The sequence below is a fragment of the Oryctolagus cuniculus genome, chromosome 2 (genome assembly GCF_964237555.1).
Source record: "Oryctolagus cuniculus chromosome 2, mOryCun1.1, whole genome shotgun sequence".
Classification (NCBI taxonomy): Eukaryota; Metazoa; Chordata; class Mammalia; order Lagomorpha; family Leporidae; genus Oryctolagus; species Oryctolagus cuniculus.
This window is the reverse complement of record NC_091433.1, coordinates 111494317-111510745: the sequence shown is the minus strand read 5'-3', so window position 1 is coordinate 111510745 and position 16429 is coordinate 111494317. Positions and strand designations below refer to the sequence as shown.

Below are 16429 nucleotides of genomic sequence, written 5' to 3'. Positions count from 1 at the left end.
ACCTACACAGGCACACCACAAGCGACAGTTGGGTTTGGGAAGAGAACTTGCTCTGTCCCCTTGTTTATCACAGCAAAGGATGGAGACAGCAAGGGATGCGCAACAGTCAAACAGCAACGATTTTGTAGCCCAGCTAAGGGTTTGCAGCCTCGTGCGTCGTCTGGCTCCGGGACATGGCTGCGTCCAGGCTGAGGAGTCAGCGCAGGCTCCGTTCCCCAGGTCTAGCTGCAGATGAACTGCCGGATGAACTGTTCCAGCTTGTCTTGATTGTCCCGGCATGCAAATGTGTGGGACAGGTGGAGCCTGGGGCCTGTGGGACTGTGCGTCTGCTGCAGCACCTGGGCAGGAGAAACAGACTGAGCACCCTTGCTGTGGGGACTGCGCACACAGGGACCAAGCCCACGTCCCAGAACTCTGCAGTCTGGCTCCTTAGGTCTGTGTCTGTGTGCAGACACTGCCCCATCTCAAACCACACTCAGTACCCCACCTGGGAGTGTGAGGAGCCAGTGGTTTGGGAGACCAAGAGGGACAGGAAACCCCTCCCATCTCCAGCCTCCTGTCACCGCATCTGTTCTGGGGAGACACCAGGTAAATCCCTGCATCTCAATGAGGCATCACCAAGGCCAGCCCTGGGGGGGGGGAGCACATGAGGGTTTCCCTGGGCAACTTGCTCTGGGGGTGAGAACAAGGGGACAGGGTGATGTGACAGTCACTCACCCCCAGGTCTCTGAAGGTCCAGATGGCACTCACGGCGAGACTGGGGTCCACACACTCTGGAGGGAAGAGAAGTGAACGTTTGAGGGAGGGAGGGAGGGCTGGGAGCCACTGGGCGCAGGCTTCTTGTCCTCTTGTGTAAAGAAGGAACATCCCAGGGACAGCACTCAGACAGGACCCAAGGCTCAGCCACTGTGCCGCACACCTTCCTGGGGCTGGGCTGCCACTGCCCAGCAGGGGGCAGCAGCCACCAGCAAACCTCTAGGAGCCAGGGCTGGCTGCTTGGGACTCACCAAAGATCCCTTCCTCCCTGGCGGTGGCCTGCAGGAACTGAAGCAGCTGCTCTGTGTAGCCTGACTCTGCAGGGGAGAGGAGACCTAGCCCAGGCCCGCGGCCAGCCCAGGCAGAGCCCCCAGCTTGAGGACTGAAGGAAGTGAGGTCTTACCGGAGTCCGGCAGCTGGCCCTGGTGCAGGAAGACGGCCGCCTGTGCAAAGGCCTTGAGCAAAGGGCTGAGCAGGCGGCAGAGGAAGAGGAAAAAGTCAGGGCAGCGTGACTGCTGGCTGAGCTGGAGGAGGACAGGCAGGGTGAGGGCAGCTCCCACTGCCCCCCAGCACCTCCCTCTGGGGAAGTCTTCTCGCTACCTACCCTGAAAAACCGGCCCTCGGCCTCCTCGAAGTCATCACTGTCACTGTCGGTGAAGTCCCCACTCGGTCTCCACAGCAGCTTTCCGCTCAAACGCTGGCGCCCGGTGTCACAGGCTGGCCTGGAACCTGGGGTCTGGAGGTGACAGGAGCCTTTGGTCCCTGTCACGTCGGCTAGGGATTAGCCTTATGCCCCAGACCAGGTCTGTGTAGATGAGAGCAGTAAGAGCAAATCCAGGGAGCCCAAAAGGAGCCCAGCCAGTCTGTGGGCTGCAGGAAATGAGTTCCCCCTCTCATGGGCCACAGTCCTTTGGACAGAAATGTGGGGGGCAGGAAGTGTAGGGAGCAGATCCTGTCATCTCCTGGGGCAGGAGTGGTAGAGGTACAACCCAGGTTTCCCTGTCCATCGAGCCAGGGGGCTCCCATCCAGCACACACAGGACAGGGCCTTTGTCTCCAACCGCGTGGCCTACCTCCTCAGCAACCAGAAGCCCGCACTGGATCAGACGGTCCAGCACCTCCTGGCAGTAGCAGTAGGAAGACTGGCACGGCTAGGGAGAAAGCAGCACTTGTGTGGCCTCAAGAAAGCCAAGCCCACAGGCAAGGGCTGACCAGAGGCGGGGCACAACCTGTCCCACTCCCAGAGGGCGTCAGGACAGGCCCAAGGCCACACTGGGCCCAGGGGAGGCCTGACCTGCAGGAGCAGCAGGTCCTGCGGCAGCAGGTGCAGCAGCAGCAGGATCTGGCTGTACAGGTCTTTCTGGCTCAGGAGCTCTATCCCTTGCAGCTCCCAGGGTCCCTCTGGTGGCACTCTGCTGGCCAGCAGCCCCCGCACAGCACAGGCTAGGTGGGAAGCAGGAGAGGATGAGGGGGAGCCAATCCCCTCATCTCTGCACACAAATCCCATCCAGCCTGGCCCTCGGGACTCACCACCCACAGCCTCACTCAGGAAGGCAGGTAGCAGCTCGGCGCTCAGACGTGCCAGGTGCGTGAGGCCAGGGCCGGGCCGGGGCACCACCAGCAAGTCCCCCTGGTGGATGCGCAGCAGGGCCACGTGCGCCCGCAGCAGGCTCAGTGTGTGCTGCACCAGGCACCGCAGCTGCCCAGAGAAGCCCACATCAAAGCCTCGCAGCAGCGTCTCCTCCGTCAGCCAGGAGAACTCCCCCAGGAGCTGTGACAGGACCACGCCCTGGGTGGGCAGAGCAGGGCTGAGCACGGGGCCACGCCCCTCCCTGGGCCCCACCACACCGTACCTCACCTTCTGGTGTTTGAACAGCAGCAGCGTCGCCATGATGGCCGTGCTCATCACCGCTGAGCTTGCCACGCCAGCTGGGGCCAAGAGTGCGGTGCTGGTCACATCATCTGGCCAAGCCTCACCCGCCACATGGCCCAACCCCAACTCCACCCCAGCGAGGTCTCAGGAGAGCCCAGAGAGCTGGCCTTCAGCACGTAGATTGACAGGCCAGAAGCTCAGGGACTTCCCCTTCATCTTGTAGGGCCTACCTAGCCCCAAGTCTCTGCACCAGAGAGGCACTAGGTCACAGAATTCTGCCAGAGCCCTCCGGTCACAAGCCTCCGTCCCATGACCCTCATCCCCATATGCAGCTAAGGAGATCAGGCTCAGAGAGGCCACATGAGGATGTGGGATGAGGCTGGCTGTGACTGGGGCTCTGGGCTGGCCTCTGCCCTCGGCACGGTTGTCTGACTGTCTAGGCAGCCATCTGGGTGCACTCATTCAGCTGCTCCCTCCTGCTCTGCTGGGTGCTCTGCTCTTAGGGGTGGGGGAGGTTCCACCTTACAGACGTCCCAAGTGTGCCATGAAGGGAGAGCAGGTCGGTGCAGACACTCACTTGGAACACAGGGCCCTGACTGGCCGAGCCACAGAGAGAAGGCACTGCTCAGGACCCGCCCCCAAAGTCCAGGGCTAGTCCGTCTCACCACTTAGGATGTGATGGCTCAGTCTCCTGACCAGGTGCTGGTCTTCTTCCTTGAGGGCTAAGAGGGGCGCAGTTACTGGGGTCCACTCCTGCTCCTTTTCAGTATCTGGGACAACAGAACTGGGACAGAGACACAGATCAGAGGATGAAGGGACCAAACCTGAAAACAGTGGGGGAAGCTGGGCCTTTCTCAAGGTGAAGGCGTTTCTCCCTCCCAGTCCCAGAGGAGGGGTGGCTTATGTCACCTCAGCTCCTTGCAGGCCTGGGTGCATATCCCACACTTAAACTGCAGGCAAGACGAGGGCGTGGTACTGTTCAAGACGACCCCACCGCAAGCTGGTATGTTTGGGGGAAGATGGCGTATTCCCCACACAGGCAGGTGCTAAAGGGCTGAGACCCAGGCACTCCCCTGCCTTACCATTGGCCCAGCACGATGGGCTGCAACAGCTGTTCCAGGGTCTGCCTGCTGCTCCAGCAGCTTCTGGCATTGATGATGTATTCCTGTCCAGGACAAGGCTCTTAGATGGCCTTCTCTGGCCCACCAGAAACCCTGCATAAAGCCCACCTAAGGCAGGCAAAGCTGTCTCTGCAGAGACTTTGAGGGCCATGCTGCCAGGATGGATCCCCAGGCATGCCCAGCCCTGCCCAGTGGGCTCCATACCTGCAGGGAGAAGGGCTGGGCTAGGTGCACCCGGACGCAGACCCGGCGACGACGGCCCCAGCAGTTCCACAGGCTCTGCAGGACAGCCAGCGCCACTGTCCACAGCCCCAGGGGAGCCGAGGTCTGGAGGGAGGGGAGGGTAAAGGTGCAGCTCCTCATGGGAGGGCGCTGCTCTCAGGTCTCACTGTGCTCAGGGCCCACCTCACTCTCCAGAGGCACCCCCTGCTACCGCCTGCTCAGTTTTATCTCAGGGCCGACCTGATGCAGGACCGCTTCCTCTCAAGCTCCCATTTCCTCATCCATGAAACAGGAGAAACCCTGCCTTCCCCACAGGGTCTTTTGAGGAAGAAATGTGAGGATGGAGATGCAGGGAGATGCCTTTGCATAGACACATGCTCACGTACCCGCACTCTGACCCCAGCCCTAGGGTGGCTCAGCCACACAGTACTGCCTCCTGTCTGCAGCTGGTGTCCATTTGGGATCCCCAGGGGCAGTCGTGCCAGGTGCTCACATGGTAACTGTCACATGGTGCATCTGGAACCAGGTCATAGGTGATGGCCACTGGCACCAGCATAGCATCTGGGATGATGCCCAACTGGACTGTCTGCATCACCAGTCCTAGCCAGGCTTGGCCCAGGGCTGACAGCCGAGGCCCCAAGACTCCAGGGGGCTCCTCCAGGAAGATGAGCAAGGGCTGTCCGCTGACCAGCAGCTGCTCCATGGCCTGGAATGGGAGGGAGCGAGGGCAGGTTTCAAGGCCAGAGAAGAAACAGACCCTGTATCCTTGACCTGGCCCCACACAAAGCTACTGGGGGTACTTACGGCACGCACCACGGCCCTTGCCAAGACCCCCTCGGAGCTGTCCAGGGAGAGGTTGGCCTCTGGGGGCAGGAAAAGCCCCCCAAGGTTCCTTATCAGAGCTCTGTGGGGCACAGGGTAGAGCCTGATGAGGGAGGGGTCTCTGGAGGTGGGGCTGAGCCAGAGACTAGTGATAGCCTAGGGCCCCCAAGAGCAGCGTGCGTCTTGCCTGAACACCTGCAGCCATAGCCCTGGGACCCTCAGCTGACTCCCTATGAGCCCCACAGGCAAGGCTGCCATGCTGCTGGGAGCAGAGGTGCCAGGAAGAGGGCCCCTCCCAGCCTGTAACTCCTCCCATGTCTGTCCAGGGGCACAAGGCTCTTACCGGAGGGCAGGGGAGCAGGTACGGGGATCCCAAGCCACACGGAGCACTCCCAGCCCCTGAGAGAGCAGCACAAAGGGCAGCAGGAGCCCATCCAGGAGGGACTTGTGAGTAGAGAGGAAGACGAGCGGCAAGCCCTGCTCCAGGGAGAGCCAGAGGGAAGTGCCAACCTGTCCCCACCCTGAACACACAGGAAGCCAAACCCCAGTGCCTTCAGACCAGAGCAATACGGGAAGGGGGTGGGAGGGAGGGAGGGAGGGAGGGCTCAGCTGAAGACTTCTTGCTCTGAGCATATTTCTCAGAGTAGAGCAGCCTTCCGACAACTTTTAAGGTAATGCACTGACGTCATGGTTGTGAGGACCATGATGAAAAGATGTTAGTGGAAGCCCTGTGGGAGCAGGGCCGTGAGACATGGAGAGAAGGTCACCCAAGAGCACTGCATTTTTCCCACCAGCCGACGGGGCTGGCCTGACTCAAGAGCTTGGCCCCAGCCTCTCCCCGCCATCCCCACCCCAGCACGGGGGCCTTACCGCCTGGGCTGCCTTGTGGACCATCTTCATCTGACCCTTGTGCAGCTGCACATTCAGGAAGAGGCGGTTCAGGAACCGCAGGAACACCCAGCTGCACAGCCTGGGGAGTGACGCCAGGTCTGAGCTGCAGCCAGGGCGACCCACAGCCCGAAAGACTCAGCCCCAGCACCTCAACAGCTGCACAGCACCACCCGGAGCCAGGTGGTACTACTGTCCCCATTTTACACAAGAGAAAAGTGGGGCTCAGGCTACAGAGGTGCTTAAGAGTGGAGAAGGTTGAGAAGGGGTGGTGCGGGCACACCAAGGCCTCTGTGAGCAGCTGCCTCCATTCGCCCCAGGGGAGACTGGAAGCTCCAGACTCGCCCCAGGCAGAACTCAGCCTGGTCTTAGCAAACCACTGGCGAAGATGGGATACGAGGGAAGCGTCAGTGCTACAAGAAGGAACGTGGATAACTGAGGGGCAAAGTCCCTGGTAGAGGCTGGGAAGGGGACAGACGTGTACATGCAGGTAGCAGGGCATTGTAAACAAGCAGCAAGTCTCCACTGGGTGGCTTCTATATCTCCACGAAGCATGACACGTGGCATCAGTGGGTAAGCCAGAGAAGGAGCAGCCTGGACAGGCTTGGCAAACGCCATGTGCCCCTGGGAGATCTGTACTTACAGGGACCACCCACCCAGTATGTTTGGCTGGCACCATTCAGCTGCTTAGGTACACAGAGAAGGCAGGCAGCGGGGGCTGTACCCACAGACTTTCCCATGTGTTTTCATCACAATGAGCCCAGCACCAAAGCTAGGCCAGGAGGGAGGGCAGGATGGGAGGGGCTGACAGTTGGTGTAAAGGGAGTCAGGTCTAGGGACTCACACAACAAAGCTGACGAATGACAGAGGAGGCGTGGTCAAGGTCACCAGCAACCTCTGCTTTCTGTCCTTTATATCAGTATCCCAGCTGTCCCTCACACGTGTAGCCCTGGGTCCTCCATCCTTTGGCTATAAATACCACTTAGGGGCTGATGCTGTGGTGCAGAGAGTTAAGCCCCCACCTGCAATGCTGGCATCCCATTACGATCGCCCATATGAGTCCTGGCTGCTCTACTCTGATCCAGCTCCCTGCTAATGTGCCTGGGAAAGCAGCAGAAGGTGGCCCAAATGGTTGGGCCCCTGCACCCACATGGGGAACCCAGATGAAGTTCCTGGCCCCTGGCTTCAGCCTGTGCCAGCCCTGGCCATTGTGGCCATTTTGGGAGGCAAACCAGCAGATAGAAGATCTCTCTCTTTAAATCAATCTTTAACACACACACACACACACACATACACACACACACACACACCCCTACCTATATGCTAAAGCTTCTCAAAATCTGTCCCTTCTGAGTTTGACTCCTACACCCAACTGCTCCTCACTGTCTCCACAGTGTGGCAGGTACTGAAAACTCTTTTATGTCCAAAGCATCCTTCGAAACCAAACCCACTTTTCCTCAAGCCTGCTCCCCTCTGTACATACGACCAGGTACAGGCTGTAACAGGGCTTCCTGTAATGTCTTTTCCCTTTACCACCCCAGCCCTGCCACCTGGTCCACCAGTGAGTAAGGCAGCTCCTCGATGCCTGCATGTGCTTTTCTGCACGGCCGTCCAGCGTCATTTCTCACCTGAGCTAAGAGTTGTCACTCCCTGTTTAAAACCCTTTCCTCAGAGATCCAACCCCACTTTCTCTTATGGCTCACCATGAGCTGGTCCCCTTTACCTCTCAAATTCATCTCTATGGGGCCAACGATGTGGCATAGCAGGTAATGCCACTCCTGCGGCACAGGCATCCCATGTGGGCACAGGTTAGAGACCTGGCTGCTCCACTTTGGACCCAGCTCCCTGCTAAAGCGCTTGGGAATGCAGGGGAAGATGCTCCAAGTCCTTGGGCCCCTGCACCCACATGGGAGACCTGGAGGAAGCTTCCGGCTCCCGGCTTTGGCCTGGCCCAGCCCTAGCCACTGCGGCCATTTGGGGAGTGAACCAGCAGATGGAAGATCTCTCTCTCTCTGTCTCTACCTCTTCCTCTCCTTCTCTGTAACTCTTTCAAATAAATAAATAAATCTTTAAAAAAAATCATCTCTAGCAGCTATCTTCCTCACTTGCCAGCTTTTAAGACTGATTTATTTATTTGAAAGTCAAAGTTAGAAAAGGAGAGGCAGAGGCACAGAGAGAGATATCGATCGATTTTCCATCCGCTGGTTCACTCCCCAAATGGCTGCAATGGACAGGACTGGGACAGGTCAAAGCCAGGAGCCAGAACTTCTTCTGGGTCTCCCACGTGGATGCAGGGGAGCCCTTGGGCCATCTGCTGCTTTCCCAGGCACATCAGCAGGGAGCTGGTTTGGAAGTGGCACGGCTGGGACTGGAACCGGAGCCCATACTGCGCCAGTGCCACAGGCAGCAGCTTCACATCACAGCACCGGCCCCGCTTGCCAGCTTCTAAACATGCAGCCCTTTCCTGCCCAGGACCACGGCTCCTGCTGCTCCTTCTAGCAAGGCTGCCTCCTCTCCCCGCAGTTCTCGTGCCGCCAACCCTGGCTCCTCTTGGCCCTGGTTAAACTCCCTCTCCCTTCGCTTCTGCTGTCCTTAGTGTTGCCCTGTTTTTTTTTTACATGTATCTCTGTCACCCCTCACACCCCTAGAACAGGACCCTGCATCTAACAGGTGCTCAGCCCTGTGGTCAGGGAGGTGGGGCGGGGAGGCCGGTGTGACAGCAGGCTGCTGCCTGTTCTGGTAGATATCGTCCAGCTCCCCAGAAGGTGTGTCCAGCCCTTCCCCAGGCCCAGCTTCTCCAGAAGGGCACAGGACCTGGCCCAGGGGCAAGTTTTACCTGAGCAGGAAAGGCCGTGGTGGGGCCTGGATGTGGCCCAGGATGCGCTGCACGTCTTTCTTCACATGACTGGGCACCTGGTCTTCCTCAGCCCCTCCAGCGGCCCTCCCTGCAAGGAGGTTCTGTACCCTGTGACAGTAGGGGGTGGGGTGGGAGGCTGCTGTCAGGCTGGGGCAGGCCCAAGCTCTCCCAGGGCACAGCCTCCCGTCTTCACCCTCCTTTGAGAAGGGCCCAGGCAGAGCTAACACTTTGGAAGCCCTGCCCCAGCAGGCTTCTTGGCCACCCCTGCCTAGAGCTTTCATCATCCTTTTACAGACCCCAGGAATGCCAGTTAGACCCCAGTCACTGCCCCTCACCCAGCGCTTTCCATGATCTTCTGCGGGATGTCCTGGCAGGGGGGTACGTGCTGCTCCAGGGACCACAGGAAGTAGCAGAGTCTCCGAACTAGCCAGCCCCGAAACCTAGGCACAGCCCCAGAAGGGAAAGATGGCGCAGGAAAGGTCCACCCCAGCTGGGGCCCCTGGGGCATTCCATCAGGCAGGGACTACACCGCACTCCCACATCCCAGAAAACACCTGAGCTTGGCTCGTCAATGGAGCAGAGAGGAACCACTTGCCACCCTGTGCCCCAGTCCCACCTCTCCCCCTGCTGAGCAGGCTCTCCGCTGAGGGCCTGAGACACAGCGGACAGTCCCTCATGCTCAGAGGAACTGCAGGAGAGGGGAGCACAGCCCGCCTCTCCTCACTGCTGTGCGGGCACAGGGCCCTTCCTCCCCCGCGGCAGGAAGCAGGGCCCCAGCAGCCCTGTGCTCCGCTCTCACTACCTGGTGTTCTCCTCCGTCACCAGGATCACGTTGCAGAAGCCCAGATCCATGATGCTTCTGTGGAAGAGGGACTCCTGCCAGAGAAGAGGCATGGACAGCATGTCCCGGGGGGCCTTTGGAAACTGGTGAAGGAAAGGCCCTGTCCTCCCCCCACCCCCCGCCCCAGTCCTTGCCCAGTGGCTTGGTGAGTCTAGCAGGAGAAAGGACTACCACACAGTACTTCACAAAAGATGTCTGACCCCAGAGCTGTGCTTGCTCAGGAAAAAGTTTCCACGCTCAAAAGGGCAGTGCTACGCCCTGTCCAGAATCAGCTCTTTGAAGAGAAGTTCTGCCCTCAACAGCAGAGAACACACAGCCTGGATGTCCATCAAAACTCAGTCTCAGCATCTGCACATGGCATGGACACACAAGCGGTCTCCAAGCACGTGCTGAGTGCTGCGAAGCCTGAGGGGGCGCCACCCCATACTGAACAGGACTCGTTCAGGCCCGGCCAGACACCAGCTCTCTGGGCACAGCCCCACTTCCTCTGAGCCCCTCTGAGCTTCCCACCCATCTCTCCCAGGCTTGGGAGACTGCTGCAGCCCCAGAACTACAACCACACCAGTACACCCATTGCCCTCAAAGACAAAACTAGAGGCTGGGATCAGGTAGGGGCCCCGCTTGGAAAGACATAAAAAGAACAGCTTCCCAGAGCTGTGGCCCCCAAAGCCAAGCTACCCCAAGTTTCCAAGAGTGGGGCTCAGCCCTGCCATCACTTACCCAGCTCTTAGGAGTACAGGTCTGGCAGCAGCGACCCACAAAGGGGCGATACTTCCCCAGGAATGGGGTGACAGCCTCCAGCTTCATCCCAAAGCCTGATGACCACAGGCTGGTCTGGAAAAGGGTACAGGGAGAGGTGAGAGGTCCTTGGTGGAAAGAGGGAGACTTAAGGGGTGAGGGGCACCACAGACGGAATGGGAGGGCACACACTACCTCCTGGCCACTGTGGCTGCTCCTCTGCTGGATTTGGGGTCTGGTTTCCAACATGGTTTCCATGAAGGTCTGTAAAATCTGGGACCCTGGTACCTCTGACTCCTTCTATTTCTCTCCACAGGAACCTGACCTTGGGAAAAGTGGAAGGAAGCAGCCATAAGGAGTCTGAGCCATACTCAGGAGTTCTTGGAGTGACCCCAAACCCCACCCCACTCTGACCCAGAACAGACATCCCCCAGGCCTGCAGTGGTAAAGAGAACGTTGGCTGGAAACTGAGGGCAGCTCAGATCTCAGTCTGCCCCACACCCAAGTTGTCTCAGCAAGGAGCCAGCTGTCCTGAGAAGGTCTACAGTGTCCAGGTCGGGACTTCTCACATCACCACGAGGGGAACTGGCTCTTGCCATCGACACACACCTGCCACCTCCCAGCACAAACGGCGCCATACTGGGGACTCAGAACCCTTCTTTGCAGAGGGAGAGGCCACAGACTGGACTGGCAGCAAGGAGGCAGGAGTCTGCCGAGGGGGATGGGGACCACGCGGTCACCAGGTCCTGTGCACCTGCGCTTCCCTTGCCCAGCAGAAGACAGCCCTTTGTCTACTCAATCATCACGAGAATGTGGGCAGCTCGGGGTCAGAACACGTAGAAGTGCCACGCAGACATATCACAAGGCATTCTCATCTGGCTGGGGACAAGACAGACTTTTCCACAATCAGCTCCCTCTTACGCAGCTCTCTCTACAGAAGACAACACCTGGTTGGCTCATCAGCCCCTCCTCCCCATCACAATACTGAGCTGACAAAAAGCTATCTTCCATAAAACAGCACTGAGCACCCCAATCTCAAAACTGCACCCTAAAAACCCCTCCCTGATCTCTCACATGTCCCTGGGTGGGCTGGCCTAATTATTTGCAACTTCCTCACCCCCACCGTACTACACACAAGCCCAGCTTGGAATGCCTTCTCCCTTCCTGGCCAGCCCTCAATCCTGCCTATGACTCTAAGTCCATGAGGCCTCTGGAATACCTTCTAGGTTCTCCCTCTCCTCCTGGGGTTCTCCAGCCCAAGTCTGCTGGGCAAGGAGCCTGCAGGGTTAACACTGCACCTCCCCACAGCATCTGAAAGTCTCTTGAGGACAAGGGCTGCGGCTGACCCACCTCTATACAGGGAAGAAGGCCCCAGGAAAAGCCAGGTGACTGATTCTAACTTCCAGGAACTCCTCGGGCTCAGTACCAAAGACACACACTGGAGAAGGCTGACTCTTCAATAAATGGTGCTGAGAAAACTGGACACCTTTACACAGATGTCAGACACTCCATCCCAAACTCTCATTCGATGCACAAATCAGCTCAAAACAGATCAAAGACAAAATGTAAAACCGGAAACTGTGAAAGTACTTAAAGAAAACATTACAAACACTTCAAGACATTGGTGTAATATAATTGGTACGATCATACGATTGGCATGATCAATGATAGTTTAGGTAAGACCCAAAAGCACAAGCAACAAAAGCGAAACAAGATGAGTGGGACTATCTCACACTAAGAAGCTTCTGCACAGCAAAGGAAATAATCACCAGAGTAAAGACATGACTGACAGAATGGGAGGGAATATTTACAGACTACTCATCTGACAAGGGACTAATATCTACAATGTATAAAGCACTCAAAGAATAACAATCCAGTTATGAATTGGGCAAATTATCTGAGTAGACATTTCTCAAAAGAAGAAATACAGGGATGGGCATTCGGTGCAGCAGTTAAGACGTCCCTAGGGTGCCTGTACCCCATTCCGGAGTGCCTGAGTCCTGACTGCTTCTGATCCACCTCCTATTAATGCGCACTCTGGGAGGCCTGGGTGATGGCTCAAGTACTTGGGTCCCAGCCTCATGTAGGATACCTAGACTGAGTTCTGGCCGCCTGGCTTTGGCCTGGCCCCACCTCAGCTGTTGTGGGCATTCAGGGAGTGAGCCAGCAGATGGAAGAGATCTCTCTCTCTCTCTCTCTCTCTCTGCCTTCCAAATAAATAAAAGTAAACAACTTTTGCAAAACAGAAGAAATACAAATGACTAACAAATACATGAATACCTATGCAATAATACTAGCTATCAGGTAAATGCAAATGAAAACCACAATGAGCCACTCCAATCACAGTGGCTATAATCAAAAAAATAAAAAATAACAAATGCTGGTAAGGATGTGGAGAAAAGGGAACCCTTATATACGGTTTGTGGGAATGCAAGCTAGGACAGCCATTACAGAGAACAATAGGGAGGTTTCTCAGAAAACTAAAGAGAGATCTGTCACATGACCCAGCTACCCAGAGGAAATGTAGTCAGCATATAAAAGAGATACCTGCACTCCCATGTTTGCTGCAGCACTATTCACAGTATCTAAAATATGGAATCAATCTAGATGTCTACTGATAGATGAATGGATCAAGAAAACGGTGCGGCTGGCACTATGGTGTAGTGGGTAAAGCTTCCACCTGCAGTGCCGGCATCCCATATGGGCACTGGTTCAAGTCCTGGCTGCTCCACTTCTGATCCAGCTCTCTGCTGTGGCCTGGGAAAGCAGTAGAAGATGGCCCAAGTCCTTGGGCCCCTGCACCCACATGAGAGACTTGAAAGAAGCTCCAGGCTTCAGATCGGCACAGCACCAGCCACCGCAGCATCTGGGGAGTGAACCAATGGATGGAAGACCCCACCCACACCCCTTGCCTCTGCCTCTCCATAACTCTACTTTTCAAATAAATAAATATTAAAAAGAGGCTGGCGCAGTGGCTCAATAGGCTAATCCTCCACCTGTGGCGCTGGTACTCCAGGTTCTAGTCCCGGTTGGGGTGCCGGATTCTGTCCCGGTTGCCCCTCTTCCAGGCCAGCTCTCTGCTGTGGCCCGGGAAGGCAGTGGAGGATGGCCCAGGTGCTTGGGCCCTGCACCCCATGGGAGACCAGGAGAAGTACCTGGCTCCTGGCTTCAGACTGGTGCAGTGCCGGCCATAGCGGCCATTTGGGGGGTGAACCAACAGAAGGAAGACCTTTCTGTCTCTCTCTCACTGTCTAACTCTGCCTGTCAAAAAAAAAGAATAAAGAAAACCTGGTGTATGCAAACAAAATATTGTTCAGCCATGAAGAGGAATGAAATTCTGACATTTGCAGCAAAATGAATAAACTGGAGATCATTATGTTAAGAAAAAAAAAGCCAGACACAGAAAGACAATTACTGTACGTTCTCTCCTATGTGGAAGTTTCTGTCAAAAGTCGAGCTGAACTTAGAAGAGAATAGCGGAGGCTGGAAGGACTGGGGAGAGGGGGCTACAGGGAGGCTGGATAATGGGTGCCAGACACCCACAGAAGTTACAAGCTCCACAGCACAGTGGGGCAACTTTAGTTCACAGCAATGCATTACAGGCTCCAAAGCTAAAGAAAAGATACAGAAATGGAGATGCTAGTTACCTAGCGATCACTTCACATTGTACATATGTTGCTATATTGCACTGTACCCATAAGGACGTACAAGTATTACATGTTAATAAAATATAAAATAAAGAATTCCTCAGGTTCTCCTCTCTGCTTCTCTGTTAACACAGTTTAGAACAATGAGACTTGGCCGGCGCCGCAGCTCACTAGGCTAATCCTCCACCTTGCGGCGCCGGCACACCGGGTTCTAGTCCCGGTCGGGGCACCGGATTCTGTCCCAGTTGCCCCTCTTCCAGGCCAGCTCTCTGCTGTGGCCAGGGAGTGCAGTGGAGGATGGCCCAAGTGCTTGGGCCCTGCACCCTATGGGAGACCAGGAGAAGCACCTGGCTCCTGCCATCGAATCAGCGCGGTGCGCTGGCTGCAGCGCGCCAGCCGCGGCGGCCATTGGAGGGTGAACCAACGGCAAAAGGAAGCCCTTTCTCTCAGTGTCTCTCTCTCTGTCCACTCTGCCTGTGAAATAAAAAAAAAAAAAAAACCCTATGAGACCAAGTAACAATAAGACCAAGTCTGTTACAGGACGTTGGTTCTGGGGAGCCCATCCCAAAGGCCTGGTGTGAAAACATCTCAGAGCCCCATTCAGACACTCGGCAGAGCGAGGCCCCAAGCCAGGGCCGCAAGGCTGCAAACCTGCCTGGCTTGCAAGGAGGTGTCTGCCCCACCCCACAGGCAGCTCACCCCCAGTTCCCAAAGCCAGCCGCCCTAGATCTGTGCTTGCCTTAAAGGGGCAGAGTAAAAGATAGGGCAGCGGGTGATTTCTCCATCTTCCAATTAAGCCAGCGACTCAGCTCTTACAATCCGAAGCTAGTTCTGGAACTTTCTTTTCTAGCACCCAAGTCCCCAGAACAGAGACCTGTCATTCTGTAGCTCCTCACCCAGGACACCCACAGCACCCACTGCAAGCTGGCATCCCGAGGGTCAGATATGCTTCATAATAAATACATCTCCATCCTTCAGCTATACAATGTGCTAAAATTTCATGAATTAAAGACCAACATTTAAAGCCAGAGAGCATGTTACATAAAAAAAAAAAAATCAACGATAGCTTCCAGCTGTCATTATTGAAACGAAAATCCGAGCCTGGCATCTCGGAGCACGCGCCCCACAGGTCCTCAGCCGGCTGCAGCCGGGCTGCCACTGCCTCTTTAACCAGGCGGCAGGAGCCCTCCTGCGTGCCCCCGCGTTGATTATACTTGATGTTGGGGGGCCCCTGTAAACGTCTGCATGTGCAGCCCTGGATCGGAGGATAAAACCCAAACCCGGTCCCCGATCCGGAACGCTCCTGCCCCACAAAGAACCACAGAAGGACACATGCTCTCGAGCTCAGCTTGCACACGGCCTCTGCAGCCCACAGTCCCTACCCCTCAGAAGTCAGGTCCCTCGCTTGACCCCTGGTGTGCGTTCCCGGACCCCCAAGATGGACGAAGGGCGCCCCCCTCCACTGACCAAGGTCAAACATCCCATCTGGGCGCCCCTCGCTGGGTCTAGGATGAGGGGGGCCATGGGCGATGTGAAACGGGGCTCCTCAAGACTATTCAGAAACCCGGGTCCTTCAGAGGGGCTTATTTGCCCGACAGGACCCGCACGGCCGACGCACCAACCCGCACAACCCCCCGCAGCCAATGAAAGGCCCACCAGCCCAGCCCTCGAGGTGGGAAGGCCCCTGAATAACTGGGGGCCTAGCCCGACCTAACACATTCCAGAAGCGGGGAGTGTGGGCCTCACCTCACACCCACCGCCGACTCCCGCCAAAGGTGTAGCCTAGTGAGGCGGCCGGAAGGGGCGGGCGGGCTGATCGCGAGGGCAGCTCTGAGAGCCAATTGGAATGCACGATGGGACCGAAGCCCCGCCCCCGCGCCTTGCGTCCGGCCGCAGTCCCTGTGGCCATGTGACCTGTGCTCTGGGCGGACCCCGTGGCCGTAGCTCGCGTGCTGCTGGGGTTGTGGGCGTATTCCTGGGGTGGTTCTGTTTGATTCCGTGAGGACACCTCTGTGAAACACAGGGTACCCAGAAACTGGAGAAGGCCTCGTGGTTTGCCAGGCTGTAGTGAAAGGTTCCCAGGGTCCACACACCACTAAGCTAGAGTTTATGCTTTAGGAAAATTCTGAGTTGGGGACGCTTAGAAAATAAAGACCGCTAGACCCAGCTTGAAGTCATAAAAAGCAAGCCAGGCTTCCCAGTGTTACCTCTCTTGTTAATTAGAACTCCAGGCCATAGTCAGGGATCTCCTGCACCCACAAGGCGCCTGGGTTTCAGCTGGGTCTGTGACAGAGTGTGCGTTCTTATAATTGGTTGATACCCAGCTGCTGTCTCAGCCCTAAGCATCGTGTGAACAGAGACCTTACAGGTTCATTCATCTTTGGATTGTTCCCAACACCCAGCAGGAGACCCGCAAGTGGTAGGCATGCAGTACAGAATCAAAGAATGAGGGAATGACTCTGCATTGTCCTTGCACTGCCGCCCATGTAATGAGCCCACCTGACATGCCAGAAGATTCCATCGTTTCAGAACCTCGTGACACTGCAGGAACAAAAGTCTATATGTGAGCCCTGCTGGGCCCACGCTAGCAGAAGCTGGTTCACGCGGCTGCCTTCTCTCTGACTCACCACCCTTGCTGTGACTACCCCGAGCCTGCGTTTCCTGA

The 16429-nt window shown here is 56.7% G+C and overlaps 1 protein-coding gene across 5 annotated transcripts; it reads right to left on the bottom strand.

Moving 5' to 3' along the window:
- Nucleotides 1-28: 28 nt before the first annotated feature.
- GPAT2 (glycerol-3-phosphate acyltransferase 2, mitochondrial) lies at nt 29-15592 on the bottom strand. Of its 5 annotated transcripts, none has more exons than XM_051836064.2 (22): nt 15511-15592; nt 10313-10442; nt 10100-10213; nt 9341-9414; nt 8874-8978; nt 8518-8646; nt 5664-5763; nt 5137-5270; nt 4776-4875; nt 4465-4677; nt 3954-4076; nt 3711-3793; nt 3294-3412; nt 2614-2684; nt 2286-2544; nt 2050-2198; nt 1829-1906; nt 1361-1492; nt 1160-1280; nt 1008-1073; nt 718-773; nt 29-338 (listed from the first exon to the last, which is right to left on the bottom strand). In XM_051836064.2, the coding sequence occupies exons 2-22, from the start codon at nt 10373-10375 to the stop codon at nt 222-224; spliced, it is 2406 nt and encodes an 801-aa protein (XP_051692024.2). In that variant the 5' UTR covers nt 10376-10442; nt 15511-15592; the 3' UTR covers nt 29-221. The 5 variants fall into 5 exon arrangements, with proteins under 5 accessions (XP_051692024.2, XP_051692020.2, XP_051692033.2 ...); XM_051836060.2 differs by having other exon boundaries at nt 15475-15580; XM_051836073.2 differs by having other exon boundaries at nt 10313-10437; nt 15475-15580.
- Between the last annotated feature and the right edge of the window lie 837 nt (nt 15593-16429).

What these genes read in the sequence shown, in the direction of transcription:
- GPAT2 (XM_051836064.2), bottom strand. Translation starts at nt 10,375, where the DNA reads ATGGAAACCATGTTGGAAACCAGACCCCAAATCCAGCAGAGGAGCAGC. An exon ending in CCCATCGTGCTGGGCCAATG is followed by an intron (nt 3,413 to 3,710) that starts GTAAGGCAGGGG and finishes TCTCTGTCCCAG; the next exon opens with TTCTGTTGTCCCAGATACTG. An exon ending in AGGACCTGCTGCTCCTGCAG is followed by an intron (nt 1,907 to 2,049) that starts GTCAGGCCTCCC and finishes CTTTCTCCCTAG; the next exon opens with CCGTGCCAGTCTTCCTACTG.